This window comes from Rhineura floridana, chromosome 18 (assembly GCF_030035675.1).
Source record: "Rhineura floridana isolate rRhiFlo1 chromosome 18, rRhiFlo1.hap2, whole genome shotgun sequence".
Lineage (NCBI taxonomy): Eukaryota > Metazoa > Chordata > Lepidosauria > Squamata > Rhineuridae > Rhineura > Rhineura floridana.
Genome location: NC_084497.1, coordinates 18,778,848 through 18,798,871, shown reverse-complemented (window position 1 = coordinate 18,798,871; position 20,024 = coordinate 18,778,848). Strand labels below are relative to the sequence as shown.

General features: G+C 47.7%; 1 protein-coding gene across 4 annotated transcripts in view; it reads right to left on the bottom strand.

The window, feature by feature from the left end:
* KAZN (kazrin, periplakin interacting protein) overlaps positions 1-20,024 on the bottom strand; it is a 262,989-nt gene that overhangs the window by 46,653 nt on the left and 196,312 nt on the right. For all 4 annotated transcript variants that reach the window (XM_061600847.1, XM_061600843.1, XM_061600846.1 and 1 more), the window contains exon 2: positions 10,653-10,844. In XM_061600847.1, the coding sequence (XP_061456831.1) occupies positions 10,653-10,844 (192 nt within the window). The remainder of the gene's footprint in view (positions 1-10,652; positions 10,845-20,024) is intronic.

Below are 20,024 nucleotides of genomic sequence, written 5' to 3'. Positions count from 1 at the left end.
TGACTTTTGTAGGAGATAACTTTCTCCTACAGAAAGTGGAGGAAGCAACTAGAGGATCAGCTATCATGGACTTGATTCTAACCAACAGAGATGACTGGGTGGATGAAGTGGCAGTTACGGGAGCTCTGGGGGAAAGTGACCACACCATACTTAGCAAAAGCTAAGAGTAGCCATACGCATATCCTGGACTTTAGGAAAGCCGATTTTAGTAAACTCAGAACAATGGTAAGTAAGGTTCTGTGGCAAGCAACCCTAATGAGAAAAGGAATCCAAAATGGGTGGGAATTTCTAAAAAATGAAATTCTAAAGACATGATGGCAAATAATTTCATCAAGGAAAAAAGGGGGAAGAAAGCAGAAGAAGCCAATGTGGCTTCACAAAAAGCTTAGAGCTGACCGGAAAACAAAAAAGGACACATACAGGAAGTGGGAAGAAGGCCAGGCCACAAAGGAAGAGTACAGGCAGGTATCACGGAATTGCAGGGATGGCGTCAGGAAGGCTAAAGCTGAGAATGAGCTGAGGCTAGTGAGGGATGCTAAAAGCAACAAAAAAAGCTTTCTTCAGGTACATCCATAGTAAGAGAAAAGACAGCTACTCAGTGAGGATGGCAAAATGATAACAGATGACAAAGAAAAGGCAGAAGGGCTCAATTCCTACTTTGGCTCACTCTTCTCCCAAAAAAGGGCCTATGACCCTCCCGGGAAACATGAAGTAGAAAGGGCAGGACTGGAGCTTGAGATTGATACCTAATCACTTTGAACGAGTTCTAATCTCCAGGGCCCGATAAACTGCATCCTAGAGTATTGAAGGAACTGGCTGAAGAACTCTCAGAACCGCTGTCTATTATCTTTGCGAAATCATGGAGGACCAGTGAAGTGCCGGATGACTGGAGGAGAGCTAATGTTGTCCCTATCTTCAAAAAGGGCAAGAAGGAGGAACCGGGGGAACTACAGACCAGTCAGCCTAACATCAATCCCTGGAAAAATTCTGGAGCACATTATAAAGCAGTCAGTCTGTAAGCACCTTGAAAACAATGCAGTGATTACTAGGAGCCAACATGGATTTATGAAGAACAAATCCTGCCAGACTAATCTCATCTCGTTTTTTGATTGGGTAACCTCCCTTGTAGACTGTGGGAATGCTGTGGACATGATATATCTCGACTTCAGCAAAGCTTCAGCTTCAGCAAAGAAGGATGCAGACAAACTGGAAAGGGTTCAAAGGAGGGCAACGAGAATGATTAGGGGACTTGAAACAAAGCCCTATGAGGAGACACTGAAAGAACTGGGCATGTTTAGCCTTGAGAAGAGAAGACTGAGGGGAGATATAATAGCACTCTTCAAGTACTTTCAACAAGCCTTTTAACTTGAGACCTATCCCAGTCTGCGTCTGTGTTGGAATTGCTTTTTAATATGTTCTTAAACCTTCTTTTTAAAAATGTTTTTAATCTTAGATGTTTTGAAAGCTTTTTTTAGGGCCAGGATCTCTTCTCGATTATCCCAGAGTGCAGGGCACATAACAATGGGCTCAAGTTGTAAGAATCCAGATTTTGACTGAACATTAGGAAAAACTTCCTAACTGTTAGAGCAGTACAACAGTGGAACCAATGACCTAGGGAGGTGGTGGGCTCTCCGACACTGGAGGCATTCAAGAGGCAGCTGGACAGCCACTTGTCGGGTATGCCTTAACTTGGATTCCTGCATTGAGCAGGGGGTTGGACTCAATGGCCTTACAGGCCCCTTCCAACTCTACCATTCTATGATTCTCTGAACTGCGCAGAATCCCCAGGATCCTAGTATGCATATCTATTTACAAAGCTGCAGGATCACTACTAACCTGCTCCTACCACTCATAAAATGTGACATCTGGTTTCACCCCAAATATCTATCTATCTATCTATCTATCTATCTATCTATCTATCTATCTATCTATCTATCTATCTATCTATCTATCTATTGTATTTGTATACCGCCCCATAGCCGAAGCTCAAAAGGTTGTATCCAACATAGCACTAAGTCATGGTCCCATCAGCACAAGAATTTCTGCTTATGCAACAGGACTTCTGTTCAAGGGTTTCCTCCAACTCTTTGGAGAAGATTTGGGGAGGGTCCCGGGCATACGTGGGGAGAGGAGGACTGGAAAGTCCCATTGCGGAAATGAAATCCTTGCACCGATAATGATGATAATGATGATGAATTAAATTTATATCTCACCCTTCCTCCCAGAAGGAGGCCAAGGCGGCAAACAAAAACACTCAAAGCACTTTAAAACATCTTAAAAATAAAAGACTTTAAAACATCTTAAAAATATATTTAAACAAAAGATCTCAGCAACATCTTTTTTTAAAAAAACAACAACTTCAGAAACATCTTAAAAAGCAATTCCAGCAGAGACGCAGACTGGGATAAGGTCTCTACTTAAAGGCTTTTTAAAGAGGAAGGTCTTCAGTAGTCACCGAAAAGCCTGTCTAACGTTTAAGGGGAGGGAATTCCAAAGTGTGGGTGCCACATTAATGATCTGCTTCCAATGTTGTGTGGAATTGACCTCCTGAAGAGATGGTAACTGCAAGAGGCCCTCACCTGCAGATCGCAGTGATTGACTGGGTATATAAGGGGTAAGACTATGTTTCAGGTGCAATATTGGTGTGAAATAGCTGGGTATAGCCTGTAATATTTCAGCCAATGTTGAGGTCATTCTTAGTTGATGTATGAACCCAGTATCTTTCCCCCATTTGGAAATTTGACACAGCATTTACACACAGCCCTGGATGATTTAATTTATTAGAACTTCGTTCTGTACAAATTGACATGCTTTACAGAGTGAGTTCTTGCCAATAGTTTCAATCTAAAACAAATGGCTAATTACTTGAATTCAGACCAAGTGCTCACCCTCAATAAATAATAAGGCCCCCTAGATAATGCACCATTTGTTCTCGTTTTTCAGAGGGCGGAAGCATCGACATTAATATATTTTGCATTCTTCCTCCCTCCCTCCCTCCTCCCTCCCTCTAACAAAAGACTAGTCACCACCTCCTCTTCAAAAAGTGATTAGCTTTAAAGCATAAAAGAGAGATAGAGAGATTTATCGGCTATCAGAACGCTTCGTTCCAAATAGGATTAATACGATTAATAGAAATGACCACAAACATTACGCACGGCTGAGCAATTACAGCAACAGATTAACTGTGCCTGCTAAGAAAGTGTTTGACAACACTCAGAAGAACATAGGAAGAGCCCTGCTCAACCAGACCAACATCCAGCATCCCGTGCTCACAGTGGTCAGTCAGATGGCTCCAAAAAGACCAGAGGCAGGGCGTGGAGGCAACCGCCCTCCTTCCCTGTCATGCACAAGAATGTAAGAACTCTGCTGGACCAGTCCAACGGCACATCTAGTCCAACATCCTGTCTCCTATAGTGGCCAAGCAGGGGCACCTTGGGAAGACCACAAAGCAGGACATGAACACAATCGTCCTCTCCCACCGTGGTCTCCCAGCAATAGGCAATTCAGGGGCACAGAGACGTGGCTCTCCTCTAACTGCTTGGAGACCGGGATTGTCACAAAAGGAAAGGGCTGTAGCTCAGGGGCAGAAGGCCCCAGGCTCAACCCGGGAATAACACGGTCAGACGGCGATGGCAACTCTGAGCGAGAAGCAGGGCTGTGGAGTCGGAGTTGGAGAGTCGGAGCAAGAAGCAATTTTGGGTGGAGTTGGAGTCGGTAGAAATGTACCGACTCCGACTCCGGCTTCAAAATAAATTTTGATTGACAATTTTTTTAAAATATAAATTCAAAATGTCAAAGAAGCCTCCCATGAAGTCAGCTGTAGTTGAGCATTTCACCATAACTCAGGATGGAAAACATTTTGTGTCTCAGTGTATGACACAGGACCCAGATGAAGACAAATGCTGTGATGCCAAGATCAGCGCATATTCAGGCAGTGATAAAAATGCTCCTAGGAGAGCTTTCAATTTAAAAAGACATTTACAGCCCTTTCCAGGGCTGTGGAGTTGGAAGCAATTTGGGGTGGAGTCGGAGTCGGACAGTAGAAAAATATGGGATGGGAATTGTGGTCCAACAACATCGGGAGGCAAACTAGTTGGGAAAGGCTGGTCTACACACCGGCTGGCAGTGGCTCTACAGAGTTTCAGATAGGGAACATTCTCAGCCCTACTTGGAGTTGCTGGGGTTTGAATTTGGGGGCTTGTGCATGCAAAGCAGATGCTGTCACTGAGCTTCCCCCTACAACAGGGCAAGTTTCCAGTCCTCATGGTTCTGAAAAAAGGGCTGAATTAAGTGGGAATGTCGGAAGCTGCCTGATACTGAATCACACCTCTGGCCCATCTTGCTGAATGTTGTCTACACTGATTGGCAGCAGCTCTCCAGGGTTCGGGAAGGAGTCTCTCCCAGCCCTGCCTGGAGATGCAGGGGACTGATCCTGGGACCGTCTACTCTCTACCGCTGAGCTACGATCCTGCCCCATTAACTTTCCACCCTTATCCTTCCAGAATTGTCTAACCCCCTTTTGATGCCATCCAAGCTGGGGGCCATCAGCAACATCTTGTGGATCCAAGAGGCACTGCCAAGCTGCAGACTAGCTCTTTGAAGGGGGACGTGTGACCTGATCCAAAATGGGAAATCCCACCAGCTACTGAGACACATGCAATCCGGCCTGTTCTGCATTCAGTAGTTCATTTTCACCAAAGGTGTCTGTGTGGGCCATTCCTTCCACCCTTCCCTGCGTTCCAAGAAGCATTCGTTTCCCTTCACCCTGGCAAGGGCAAGGAGAGTGTAGGCAGCTTATCATATGATTTGCATGACAGCAAACGCCCCGTCAAAACCTTCAGCAGCAATGCATTTGTATGTACCTCAGTTTTACATTCAGGCTATGACAAAGTAAGCTCTGCTTCAGCAGATCGCCGGAGTTTCCAGGGGCTCAGAAAAGCAGCATCTCAGCATTTTTTGTGTGGTTTGGAAGCTTTTGAGTTGAAAAAAAAAATCATCAAAGGGAGCAACGACAAGAGTCTTCAATCTCCAAATAAGAATTGACATCTGTTGCTAAAATCCTGGCGGTGCCGAGTCTGCGTCAGGAACAGAAAGCTGTGCAAAAGCAAAGCGCTGTTGGAGCCTCTCAAGTGCAGACAACAATTTGCCCACACTTGGCAAAGGAACCGTTCAGGTGGCCATCAAGATCTTACTGTGCTCTGAAGTAGCTAAGTGCAAACTCTCCTCAGCTTACTAACATAAGAACAGCCTGGCTGATAGATCAGGCCAAAGGCCCCTCAGCTTTAGCAGATGTCTGAAGCTTGAGGACTAGAATCTTTTTGAAATGGAAAACACAGGTGTGTTTTTTTAAAAAAAATTACGTTCACATAAAGCATGCAACACACAACATACGCATAACCACAACAAACGCCGTACTGTGGAATGGAAACCAATATTCCCAAACCACTGGATTTTGCATGGCTTGATGCCTTTATAACTACACAATATGCATTTTTAGGCCCAGTTTTGGCACTGAAACAGCCTTGGTCGCCCTGTATGATGACCTTTGTCGGGAGAGGGACAGGGGGAGTGTGACTTTGTTGATTCTCCTTGATCTCTCAGCGGCGTTTGATACCATCGACCATGGTATCCTTCTGGGGAGACTCGCGGAGTTGGGAGTTGGGGGTACTGCATGGCAGTGGTTCCGCTCCTACTTCGCGGATCGTCGCCAGAAGGTAGTGCTTGGGGAACATCACTCGACACCCTGGACTCTCCATTGCGGAGTCCCTCAGGGGTCGGTTTTGTCCCCCATGCTTTTTAACATTTACATGCAGCCTCTGGGTGCGGTCATCAGGAGTTTTGGAGTGCGTTGTCATCAGTATGCTGATGACACGCAACTCTATTTCTCCTTTTCGTCTTCTTCAGGTGAGTCTGTTGATGTGCTGAAACGTTGCCTGACCGCGATAATGGACTGGATGAGAGCTAATAAACTGAGACTCAATCCAGACAAGACTGAGACACTGTTGGTGAACGCCTTCCCCGCTCAGATGGTGGATGTGCATCCTGTTCTGGATGGGGTTACACTCCCCCTGAAAGAACAGGTCCATAGTCTGGGGGTTCTTTTTGACCCTTCCTTGTCTCTTGAGGCTCGTGGCCTCGGTGGCACGGAATGCATTTTACCATCTCCGTTTGGTAGTCCAACTACGCCCCTATCTGGACGGCGACGACCTCACCTCAGTTGTCCATGCTCTGGTAACTTCGAGATTGGATTACTGTAATGCACTCTACATTGGGCTGCCCTTGAAGACAGTTCGGAAGCTTCAGCTAGTGCAGAATGCGGCAGCTAGATTATTGACGAGGACCAGTCGGTCTTCGCATATAACTCCTGTTCTGGCTTGCCTGCACTGGCTACCTATTTGCTTCCGGGCGAGATTCAAGGTGTTGGTTATGACCTATAAAGCCTTACATGGTGTGGGACTGCAATACCTGGTGGAACACCTCTCCCACTATGAACCTACCCGTTCGCTTCGTTCGTCATCGAAGGCCCTCTTCCGGGTACCAAATCATTGTGAAGCCCGGAGGGTGGTTACTAGATCTAGGGCCTTTTCCGTGGTGGCCCCCAAGTTGTGGAATAGCCTCCCCGAAGAGGTACGCCTGGCGCCTACACTATTATCTTTTCGGCGCCAGGTAAAGACCTTTTTATGCTCCCAGGCATTTTAATCACTCTAATCTTTTTAGCTTTTTAATCTTGTATACTAAGTCTTTATTTTTATTTTCTGTTTAACTGTATTTGTTTTTATGTCATATATGTTTTTGTGATTTTATTATTGCCATGTATGTATTTTACCCTATGCTGTTTACCGCCCTGAGAGCTATTTGCTAAGGGCGGTATATAAATGTAACCAAATAAATAAAATAAATAAATAAGGTGAGTGCATTCTCCAGGGCCCTTGTCAAGTGAAGTGAAAGGAAACACCATTGGAAAGCAATCCTAAGTGGGATGTGGATGAATGGAGGCCAGGTGTGTGTGGGTGATCTCCTCCTTATTTTTTCACTACAAAGATGGTGACCGCCTGGATACAAGGACTCTGCACCAGTATTAGCGAAGGTTTGACGCTTGAGGACTGGATGCTTTTTGAAACAAAAACCTTCCCTGCATCTTGTGGCGACCATAACTACATCCGGCAGTATGACAACATAAGAAAGGCTTGTAGAGCTGCAGACTGATCCACAGATCTACATCCCAACTCGCAAAACGACATTCCCATTTTAAAACGTAAAGTCAGTTTCGGTGATACAGGACAATTGCATTTGAGAAGAGGTTAAAGTAATCAACTTCTGAGCGTGCAGCACCAGCGGCACCAGCTCTGAACCCCTCATCTGATGAAAGGCCACCACCCAGGCGCAAAACTGTCATGTGCACTCATGGCGTATCTCAACTTGAATCACAAGCGGAGTAAGAATTTCAGGGCAAAGCTGGCAGCTTGTCTCAGAATAAAACTAAGAATCTAGAGCTGGAAAAATGCATACTGAAAGCCTGTTGATTTTGAACATTGGCTCTAAGTATGAATTCTAAACACCAACTGTCCAGCTTTTTGTGTACGTTGGGTCTAACCTGCAGTAAGAAGTGAATCTTGGAAAATTGGCCACGTGCTGCAGTGACAACATTGCTCAACAGCAGCCCAGCTGTTTTTATAATGAGTGGTGTTAGAGATGCCTCCTGAGGTACCAAGTGATCTATCTCAACAGCTAGCACTAGGCAACTCAGCCAGTTGATGGGCCTGGGACTTGGAGGAAGAGGTGCATAGCTTGGGGGCGCTCCTTGATGCAGGGTTTTTTTTACTGGAAGTCCAAGAAGCATCAGTGCCTATTTCCAGCATGGTCTGGCTCCTGGACAGAGACAGCCTTGCCATGGTAGGAGCCCTGCTAGATGAGGCCAAAGGTCCATCTAGGCTAGCATACGACAATGGAACCAATGACCTAGAGAGGTAGTGGGCTCTCCGACACTGGAGGCCTTCAAGAGGCAGCTGGACAGCCATCTGTCGGGAAGGCTTTGATTTGGATTCCTGCATTGGTGATAGGCCCCTTCCAACTCTACTATTCTATGATTCTATGAAATTGCCTTATACTGAGTCAGTCCATTGGTCCATCTAGCTTAGTATTGTTTTCACTGAACGGCGCCAGTTCTCCAGGATTTCAGGCAGGCATTTTTTCCACCCGCACCCGGAGATGGTGGGGACTGAACCTGGGACCTTCTGCATGCAAGGCAGGTGTTCTGCCTGAGCTACAGGCCTTGGAAGCTGTCTCCTTCGCATCGGGTCACATTTCCCCTCTACTCTCGCTTTCTCCTGCTTGCTAAACACGCCCCGTGTGGAGTCTTTGACAGCATTTCTCCGCAACCTTTGGAAAGGTACCAGAAGAGCAAAGCTTCCGTGTGGTACGGCCAGGGGAGTGGTGCAAGAGTCTATATTTAGAGTCTCTGGATGCCCAGCATGCACTGCTCTCCTCTGCAGGGAATCTGGATAGATGGGAACCGTTACGGCTGTCCTTTCAGCGTCGAGATGAAATAGCACATCCATGCTGAACTTCTAGTAGAGAGAACTTTATCCCCTTTTTTTTTGTACCAACAGGAACAGAGGATAAGAACATAAAGAGTCCAGCTGGAGGTCCATCTAGCCCACAGTAGCCAACCAGACGCCTCTGGGTGCCACGGTGCCCTGGTGCTCACAAAACCTCCGAGCCCCCCCATCGCTACCTTTTGGTCATGAGGTGTGGTGAGGATGGTTAGACACAGACCTGAAGGAGGAAGCTGGAAGATGGCAGCTCAATCCCACGTCCTCTGCTATTCAAGGCTTTTTTCTTTTCCACAGGATTTGACTTTAACACAGTGTCCTGCCCAGAGGCGAAGGATTCACACTGAGGGGATGTGATGTCTTCTTCCCTTGTTATTAAAGTTATAGTTACATCCCAAGCGGTGCGCTTCATATACCTGTCTGCTCTGACTCGCTGCTTTCCCTAACTACCCTAACTAAGCAGTCTCTGCAGCGTTTGGGAAGAGTTGACACAGCACTTTGTGTGCCTTGGCAGACACCTGCTTCAGTAGGGAAGGTTTTCGCTCGCAAGTGGTGGCTCTGCCTGAGTTCCACCCGCTGAAAGTCTCACGCGGGGTGGGGGGGGGCAAGCCTCAGACGGCCCGTCCGACAGTGGGCTTTGCTAGGTGACAGCGCGGTCTCTGGAAGCGGGATGCTGATTGGCTGGGAGGCGTTCAAGGTGTCTGGCGGGGATTCCTGCACGGGAGTAGATGGTGCGATTGGAGAGTCGCTTCCCAACTGCTCGGGCGTTGGACTTGCAGGCCGGGCAGGAGTTGCCTTGGTGGAAATGCCGGGCATGAGAGACTGAGGACTGCCAGAGCTCTCCCCGCTTGTCTCCTTTCCTCCAACTCCCCAAGGCGCCTCGTCCTCATCTGACTCCCCTCCCTGATCTAACTCTCCTCTCGTCTGGGGCACAACATGCAGAACCTTTGGAAGAGCAAAGGGTGTGTGTGTCCACACTTCCTATCTTTTGCAGTCGGAGTGGGCAGCTGATCTGTGGGCCCTTCACTGAGAAGTTTCAGTGGCGCAATAAACCCCTCCTTGGATTTATCTAATCCTCCCTTGGAAACTTTCTAAGCAGGGATGGAGCAGAAATTTGATGCAGTTCACATTTAAAGGCGAATCTATCAAATTTGCACGAGAACAAAAAACGAGAGTCTAAACATTCACTGTTTGTAATGCAATTCTCCAGTCAAACAACGGATATATTAAGAGAAAGTATGCATAAAAATAAATATGGTTGTGAAAATAGCATACAAGAGTGCTTTATATTAGGAGAAACTGTTTGCAAAAACGTGCACGTTTGTCAAAACTGCATACAAAAAAAATGTGGTTATCTGGAGAAATGCACATTAAAATGCTGAATTTTCATGAGGGAAAGTTGGCAAAATGTGGAGAACCGAATCTAATACTGAAAATATATATATGAGAAACTGAGATAACCAATATTGACAGATTCTTCCATCCTTAGCTCTGAGTAGCACTAACATTGGATAAGCTCACTGACATTAAACAATCCTGTTGGCTGTCGTCACCCATGTGGTTATTTATGGCATTCCATGACGTCATCCTATTACAGGAGCATCAACGCATTGGTCACATTGCACACCATACATTTAAAGCACATGGCTTCCCCCAAAGAATACTGGGAACTGTTGTTTGCTAAGGATGCTGGGAATTGTAGCTCTCTGAGGGGTAAGCTACAGTTCCCAGGATTCTTTGGAAGAAGCCATAACTGTTAAAGTGGCATAAATGTGCTTTAATTGTATACTGTGGATGTGAACATTGTTGGGGGAGCAAACTACAGAGACCACCACAGCCAATGTGAGCAAATGAGAGCAAATGTGAGCAAATGTGAACAAATGAGGCCAAGGGTAGTGAAGGCAACAAAGAAGGGCAGTGAGGGCACCGAAGGAGAAGGGAAATGTCCTGACCGTGTTCGCAACAAGCTCAGAAAAATCACTGGAAAATGAGAGGCGTGCTGTCAAGTAGTTTTGGTTCAGGACTGTTTTTTGATGCCCGTGAGAGGCGGAAGACTTTCGCCCCATCTGACGGTATGAAGAGGGAAAGTCCAGCTCTTACCTTGGAGGGCTTCTTTGGCTCTGGCTAACTCCTGCTCCTTCTGTGCCAGCTGGACCTTTAGCTCGGTGGCGGAGAGGATCTCCGTCGACTTGCCGCCGTGAGTCTCCTCCAGGTCTTTTGTGAGCATTTCCTTCATTTGCCGGAGCAAGTGAACTTCCTCCTGGAGCTGGGAGACCTCCTCCCGGAGAAGCACTGGGGGGAAAGAGGAACACAATGTCAGGAAGCAAGTGGCTGACCTTCTCTTCTGGCTCAGGAAGATCTCCTGGGGATCTTGAGAGTTAGCAACACAGGATCCCAAGTGCCATTCCAGTTTTGGTGGCCACCACAGAGAGAACGTGTGTGGTGTAAAACATTATACTGCAAAAATGGGGAGCCTGTGGCCCTCTAGATGTTGCTGGACTACAAATCCAGATGTTGCTGGACTACAAATCCAGATGTTGCCAGACTGCAAATCCAGATGTTGCCAGACTACAAATCCAGATGTTGCCAGACTACAAATCCAGATGTTGCTGGACTACATCTGGTCCTCTAGATGTTGCTACAAAGGAGTTAGCCGGCATGACTGGCCATGCTGGCTAGATCTGATGGGAGCTGGAGTCCAACAATATTTGGAAGCCACTAGGTTCGCCATCCCTGGTTTAAGGGCAGACTACGGCTGGGGAGAACTGGGTTCAAATCCCCATTCTGGATGACCTTGGGCCAGTTTCCAACTCTCAGCCTAATCTACCTCACGGGGCTGTTGTGAGGATAAAATTGGGGGCAGGTGGGGGAGGACCGTGGACATTGTCTTGAGCTCATTGAAGGAAAGGCTGAATAGGAATGAAATGAAACAAGCGAATGAATGTATCTCTCTAAAAAATAAATAAATTTAAACATTAGCCAAATAGACATGTGAGAGTTCAGCCAATGGGGATTAGCTATGATAGGAAAATGGAACCTTTATGGTTAGAGGCAGACTACCTCCACGTATCACTGGGGATCACTTTAGTATGGAGATATCTGTCTGTCCAGTGTTGGGACAGGGTGCTCAGCTAGATGGACTTGTGGTCTGGTCCAGAAGAGCTCTTATGTCTTTATAAAGCAGACAGATGTTGTTGGACTGCTGCTCCCATCAGCCTCAGCCTGCATGTCCAATAGTCAAGGAGGATGGGATTTGTAGGCTAGCAGTATCTGAAAGGCCACAGATTCCCCATCGCTGTTGTAGACCATACTGAGCTACATGGGCCAGTGTTTGACTTGATTGAAGGCAGCTTCCTCTACACCCATATAGTGCTCTATACTCATTGTTTCCATATTACAGATGGGAAGACTGAGGCCACAAGTTGGCTTCTTCACTTACAGCCGGTCGCCCAGGGCAATTATTCCATCTTCCAGCCCAATCCTACACCTCCTAGCTAAGGACTCAGCAAATATAATCCTGCTCTGAAGCAAGGACTTTGACACAAGGGTATCCTCCGTGGACTGCTCACCAACCAAGTTCTACTCAGAGGAGACCCACTGAAATTAATGAACCTAAGTTAGTCATGTCAATGAAGTTCAATGGGTCTCCTCTGAGTAGGATTAGCACTGAATACCACACTATAAATTGTATTTTTAATATTGTTTTGCCTGAAAGCCACCTGGGAATATTTTTTATGGGAGGCTATATAAATTTAATAAATAACAACACTAAGCACCACCAAAGAGATGCTACCCTCACTGAACATTTCAGGGCTGTTCCATATCCCTTTGTTTGCCTCCTTTTTTCTTTGCTCTCACTGACCCTTTCCCTCACTTGCCCATACTGCAAGATTGTGGACAGTGAGGGCACAGAGGGAAAGGGAAGATGATGGCATGAAGTATGGCATCAAAACAACGTTAATATATCCACAATAGGTATGTAATAATAATCATGACAGTGAACTTCAGTGGGTCTAACTGTGAATAGGACTAGTATTGGATCTATCCCATGCAACCTTAAAGAAGCTTGTTTCGGGGCTCACATCCTTAAGAAGAGGTCGTTTTGGCAGCACAGTGGTGCTGAAGATGATGTGCCGGAAGTCATAAATGCTGCAAATGTGCATGTATGCATGCCAGGCGCACAAGCGCGTGTGAGAAAGAAAAGGTTGCCCTTTTAAGTCAAAGTTAAAGCATACGTCAGAAAAAGATTTGCTCTTCAGGGAGAGAATGGCTTCCCAGAAAGCCAAACAGGAGATGGGTGGGACACTGATTTCTTTAGAAATCGCATTGCTCTGCTATTCAGAAAGAGAGACATTTCTTAAGCCAGGGGTGGGGAATGTTTTTCAGTCTGAGGGCCGCATTGTCGTTGGAGATACTCTCCGAGGGCCAAGTGCCAGTGGTGGGCAGGGACTGTGGAAAAGTGAGTGGAGCAGGGAATGCACATTTTACACAGTTTCTACACAAACCCACACTCCCCTCTATCCCCCATCCAAACAAGCAAGAGGCATGATCAGAGCTCAAGGACACATTGCAGCCAGCAAAAATATACAGCATGCAAAGGAGGACCAGTGAGGGGTACAGTCTGGGAAGAGTCCCAGAGCCACACGGAGAGACAGTTGGCCTCCCAGCCTGAGGCTCCCCACCTTTCCCTTCTGTGGTCAACTGCAGACATCATGTCATTCCCAAAGCCAAGAGCTGCTGGGGTGCTGCAAAACACTTAATGAACAACCTTCTGAAAGGCACCTCGGAGCCCATGGCAACCATCCACAGAGGAGACTCCCTGTTGAGCCCCTGAGTGAGTCCCTGTTCAGGCCTGGCTACACGGATCCTTGGGGGAAGGGGCCACAGAAAGGTAACTCTGACGTGTCTCTGATTTGGCTGGGAGCAAACAATCCATTTGCTTCTGCCTGTAGGCACCCTCAATGTGTCCCTCCACATTAATAGGAGAAGATTTGCTTGTCAGGGAGAGAATGGCTTCCCATTCAGTGGGGCTTATTTATGCTATTATTTATCCATTTTAAAGCTTTGTCTTGTTTTAGCTCGCTCTTCGGATGAAGGAAGGCTTACAGCAATCAATAATCAGACAGCCTAAAGGCCACGGCACAAAAGCTAAGGGATTGTGGAGGGAGGGTCATTGGGCCAGGGCCAGAACAGCAATCAGCCTACCAGCCAAACTTTTATATATATATTTAACAAAATCTTACTTTTTAACAGAGCTTTTCACAAAGCTGTTGGGCAACCCAACTTGAGGTAGGCGTGATTTCACAAAGGAAACCTTCCCACCTGTGGGCACAAAGGAATGAACAGGACCCAGGTGATGCAAAAACCAGGTCATCCAGAGAAGAAATGGAGGGGGAGAAAGGGTGGTTGCTTGAAGCCAGGTTAATATTTATTTTCTTTTCGGGAAAGCCCCATCGCAGGAATACATGTCAGAGGTGGGCGGAGGGTTGGCGTTTTCTTTCGCTCTGAAGAAGAAGAAAAAAGGAGAGAAACCTTTGGCTACGCAGAGCGGAAGGTTTCGCCTCTGCTGTTTTTCACAAGCCTGATCTGGTGCCAAAGGACATCCCTGCACCAGCCTTGGAACGCAGGGCACAAAGGATGGAAGACTCTGTTCTTCCTCCTCCAGTTGGCACGAAGGGCAGAGAACACCTGGTCAGAGGACAGGAACAGAAGAAGCGGCCTTATTCTGAGTCACAACATTGGCCCATCTAGCTCAGTATTGTCTACACTGACTGGCAGTGGCTCTCCAGGGTTCAGACAGGTGACACTCCCAGCCCTACCTGGTGATGCCGGGGATTGAGCCGGGGACCTTCTGCATGCAAAACACATGCTCTACCACTGAGCTATGGACCTTCTGCTTTATAAATGTGCAATGTGTTGGCTTTTCTGTGTGGGCACGCTACGGCTGCTTCCCTGGGGAAATCTTTCTGTCTGATGAAGAGTCCTGTGAATTTTCTTTCCTGCCTGATGAAGAGTCCTGTTGCACTGGAAAGCTGGCACACTCCTCTGCTGACCTAAGTTGATCTGAGGAGATTGTTTCACTTACTTTGCCTCTCTAGTCCAATACTATCTTAGGGGCGGGCAATCTCAGAAGAAGAATGTCAGGGGTAATATGCCGACTGGGGGGGGGGCACATACCAGAAATGGTGGAGCCAGAACCAATGATGGATGGAGCCAGAGACAAAAGTGTCCTGGATTAACTAGTCTGGAGTAAAGCAGTGGAGGCTGGTCTGTTAGGACAAATGGGGAACTGCCCCACCACACTTTTCACATGTTTTCATTATCTATCTATCTATCTATCTATCTATCTATCTATCTATCTATCTATCTATCTATCTATCTATCTATCTATCTATCTATCTATCTATCTATCTATCTATCTATCTATCTCCTTCCTTCTCTGTGACCCCATCCATCCATCCGTCCGTCCGTCCTTCCGTCCGTCCGTCCGTCCATCCATCCATCCATCTAAACAACTTTGACTTTTTTTATAAAGAATGATGCCAGTTGCGATCAACTTGCAATACCAACCACTTTGGGAGAGTGCTGTTGCGTTCAGGTCCCACTTGGGGGCTTCCCATTGGGGCATCTGGTTGGCCACTTTGAGAATTTATTTATTTATTAATTAAATTTCTATACAGCCCCATAGCCGAAGCTCTCTGGGCGGTTCACAACAGTAAAACTTCAATATACAATAAGCACAAAGAAAACTATTTAAACATACTAAACTACGAAAATACTAGTATACTAAAAGAAGAGGCCAGTGGACTAGCTGTGCCATTGGCCTGATCCACCAGAACTCTTCTTATGTTCATGTGAGAGGCCAGTGATCAGCTTAAGAATGGGAAATCAGGTTCACTCCATTAGGGTCCCTCAACATCTCCTCCAGCTCTGATCTTGTGGTGGTCAACATGCTGAGGCAGGGAGGCATGGCAAGGTCACTTCCTCAAGTGCACACAGTTCCATAAGCCGCTGAAGTCTTTGCGCATTGCATGGGTGTAGGGCAGGGCTGAGGGACCATTAGCAGTTTTTGCCAGGCTTGGAATGTAACTTTTGAGTTGTGGTAATGACTCTCACCTGCCTGGGAAGCGCATAGACGCTGGCCCAGGGGAAGAGGAGGGTCCAAGGCAGGTGTGGGGAACCTTCTGGTGCTCCAGACCATGCTGATCTCCCATCATCCCTGACCATTCACCATGCCTGCTAAGGGAGTTGTAGTTCAGCAACATCTGGAGTGCCAAAGCATCCCCCCACAAATTTGTTCTGACACCCCCCCCCTCACTGGAGCGTTCTCATTCCCTTGCAACTGGTTCAAAGGCAGGTGCATTCAAGAGGAGGGCAGGGCGGGGCAGGGCTAGTCCTCCTCTCCTGGCTCAGAGTACCGCTTTGGCACATCTTTGCTTCTGAGTGTTTTCCTTTGCTGTAATTAGACGGTAGTGAGATTAAAGCATCTGCTTTCATTTCATGCTGCGGGAAGGCCAGGTGGGGAGACGGATTAAAGATCTAATTTCCTCCTCTCTGCTGTTCTCTCTCTCTTAATTTTTTTTATTATGATGAAGTCCCCAAGGGGTTTTAGGGCTGAGTCGTTCAAAGCCAACGGGAGACTTTGGACCCGGACTCCACACCTGCTTAATAGGCACGTAAATCCCAACAATTTCAGAAGGCGGCTGAACGTGTGTAGGATTGGTGACTCTGAAGCCACAGAGGCAGCCACCTGTGCTTTGCTTTGATGGCAGGGGTGTAGTCGTCTAGGGTCTGGGTGTGTGTGTCTTAGACCCTTTACCTTTTTGGGAGTAGGGTCCCAGCAGGGTTCCTATGTTTCCAGCATCCTACAAGCCAATCAGCATGAAAGGGGAGTGTGCTGGTCACTGAGAAGAGTCTTCTCACATGCTTCCTTGTCCTTTCCTGATGATAGAAGCCGATCAGAGTGAAAGGAGGAGAGTCTGCCACTGAGAAGACTCTTTTCAGTAGCTAACACTCCCCCTCCTTTCATGCTGATTGGCTCCTAGGGACATCTGCTGTTGTGGGAGAGGGCTACAACTCAGTAGCCAGAAAGGGTGTGTGTGGCCGTGACTATTATGAAGGGACTCTGCACTTTTAAATTTGCTACTGCACTGCTGTTCTGAGGGCCACATCCACGCCATATTTTTAAAGCACACTCAACGGACACTTAAAGCACATGACTTCCCCCAAAGAATCTTGGGAATGGTAGTTTGTGAAGGGGTCTGGGAATTGTGGCTCTGTGAGGGCTAAACTACAGCTCCCAGGATTCTTTGGGGGAAGCTCTGAATGTGTGTTACATGTGATTTGAATGTATGGCGTGGATGTGATCTAGGGCACAGGCAGGGGTGAGGAATCTCAGCTCTGGTACCCAAATGCGCCCCTCCATGCCTCTCTAACTGGGCGTTGAGACTCTCCTCAGCCACACCCCCGATCAGCCCTGCTGTGTACAATCCTTGAGTATTTTTGACTAGCTGGCATGGGCCCCTGACCTCTGAGAATGCCTCTCGTGTTTCTGGATGGAGGATTGAGAGGGCTGTGTGCGGGAAGTAGGCTACACACTAGTTAAATTTCCCCCTAGGTCCAAATTCACATTTGTTGCTGTGTCTGCTTTTGCCACTAGCCCAACCCACTGCTGGGGCATGTGGCCCCTGGAAGCTTGCCTAGAAGGAAATGCGGCCCCCAGTCACTGCCTCTCAGCCTAACCTACCTCACGGGGTTGTTGTGGGGATTAAATAAGGAGGGGGAGAACCATGTACACCACTTTGAGCTCCTTGGAGGAAAAGTGGGATATAAATGCAATAATTGATTGATTGATAATTAACAGAGGGGGAAAAGTTTGGCCACTGTGGAGCACTTTCGTCACTATTTAAGAACTGTGTCATTAGGCTGCACGTCTGCTTCCTCAACCAGGCTCCATACTTTTCAAACCATGGGATGGCAATTAAGTTATTCTGTGATTACTGGTTACGTTTTTATCCAACTCTTTGTCGAAGGAGTTCATTTAACACAAACTCATACTGCAAAAAAAAAAAAAGCCCAAACAATCTGTCCTCACTTTGGGTGTCCGCAGGTGGTCTTTTTGGGGGTGGGGAATAAATACTCCAAACAATCTTAAAGGTGGGAGCACGCAAGCTTCTCACTAAACCTAGAGTTCAGTGAAGCTGTGGACTTTGTTCCCACAGGAGGCAGTGTTGGGCCACAGATTTGGATGGCTTTAAAAGACAATGAGACAAATGCACGGAGCAGAAAGGCGATCAGTGGCTACTAGCCATGATGGCTATGGCCTGCCTCCAGAGTTGGAGGCAGCCTGCTTCTGAATACCAGTCGCTGGAAGCCACAGGAGGGGCGCGTGCTCTTGTGCTCAGGGCCTGCTTGCAGGCACACTGTTGGGGCACCTTGTTGGCTGCTGCGAGAACCAGATGCTGGACTAGATGGGCCTTTGTTGTGATCCTGCAGGGCTCTTCTTAGGTTCAAAGCAGAGCTCTTGGAGCACCGCTCCACACCTCATCAGAGTTGGGTGGAGCCAAGGAACCAAGCAGGTGAAAGGCCCATGGGGAGGCCAGCAGCATCCTATGATAATAAAATTAAAGGAATGTGGAGGAGAGCCTGGCTGGGAGTCCAAAGTCTGTGAGTTCAAATCCCTGCTTGTGTCTCCTGGGTGTCAAGGGCTAGCTAAAGATCATACCACAGGGAGTGGCTCAGGGGCTACGTGCCCTGCCACCTGTGCAGCCATGGGCAAGCGGCATAGTCCCAAGGAGCCCAGTTGCCCCCCAGCTGGCAGTTGCGGACAAGGAAGGGGCTGGCTTGTGCAGCTGTGGTGAGCTCAGCAGATCCTAGCTGCCTGGGGAGGACTAGCCTCAGAGGGAGGCAATGGTAAGCCCCCTCTGAATACCGCTTGCCATGAAAACCCTATTTGTAGGGTCGCCATACGTCGGGATCGACTTGAAGGCAGTCCATTTCCACTTTGCTGGATCAAGCCAAAGGACTACCTAGTCCAGCATCCTGTTCTCAGAGTGGTCAACCAGATATCTACAGAAAGTCCTCAAGCAGGGTGCGAGGGCGACATCGCTCTCCCACTGGTGATGCCAAGCGCCTGGTATTCAGAGGGATATCGTGGAAGAACGACATAGCCATCTAGGCCCGGCACCAGTGAGTGGCTGGCCGAGGGCCCCTGCATCTGGGGCTGGGAGGGTGGAACTCCTGCTCTGCAATCCCCACCAGCATTGGGGCATGGGGGGCGACCAGACAGTGGCACAATTCACAGAGAGGGAGCTCCACTCTCCAGTGGCTATGGTGCATACAGCGTGGGCGCACCACCTGTTGCTTCGCCACATCAGCACCCTATGTGTGCATGCCTCCTATCGCCCATCATAGGTGATGGCAGGCATGCGTGCTGACACGCTGACCAAGAGGTGGCGTGACTGGGTGTATTAAAGCACGCACGCAGGGGAAGCACAGTCTGCGGCGGTCTTGTGCCCATGGCTGTCTGGTGCTGGCCCTGTAGCCATCATGGCTAGTAGACATTGATAGCCTTATCCTCCATGAACTGGTCTATAAGACCACGAGATCACTTAAAGCGTATTGACGATCTCCCTGTAACTGACTTGTTTTGGTGCAGATATATGCTGCCTTTGTCTTGGGTTGTTTTGAGGGATGAGTATGCGAACATGTGTGCAGTGTCAACCCTCCCTGCCTGGATCAAAACTGGGGGGTGGGGCGAATTGTATCCTGTTTTCCTCCCTCCAAGTACACATTTCCTTTCAGAGTTACAAACAGATAATAAGCAAATGCCATATTACCAGAATGCAAAGCAGAGATACGAATATGCTGAACACTGCAGCGCCATAAGGCTGCTTGGGCTTTAATGTTGTTGTTTTAATTTGATATTTCTCACAAGGTCTGTTCGTTGTGAGATCTGAAGTTCTGCCTAGCAGCCCACTTTTAGCCATGATGATCTTAATTACTTTGCAAAGCAGCTAACGTCTTGCAAAGACGCCCCCTACACACACTTTGGAAAGCCTGAATTTTGAAGTGTTGCCAATTTTCATTCTAGCTATAATCTCTCCCCCCCCAACCCTGGTTGCCTCAGCTAACAAGTAGATGTGTTCCTGGACACAACAGAAACTTTGGTACCAGAGGTAGGAATAACATGAAAAGGAATAGGTTCCTACACTCACTCATAGAGGGCAGGGGCAGCTTCAACAGGGGCTTAAAAGGTACCTATCCAGCACCCTCCCCTTCCTCTGAATTGTATTGGATCCCTCCCTCCCCAGTCCTGGAAGAAAGCAAGAGATCTCTTTAATACAAAGCAAAGACACAGACCTCTCAGTTTCACCCTAGCAAAGCAAAGGCACAGCACAGGGTAGTCAGTTTCATCTTAAAGCAGAGGCAGCCCTATCCCTTTCTTAACAGCAAAGGAAAGGCACATGCTCA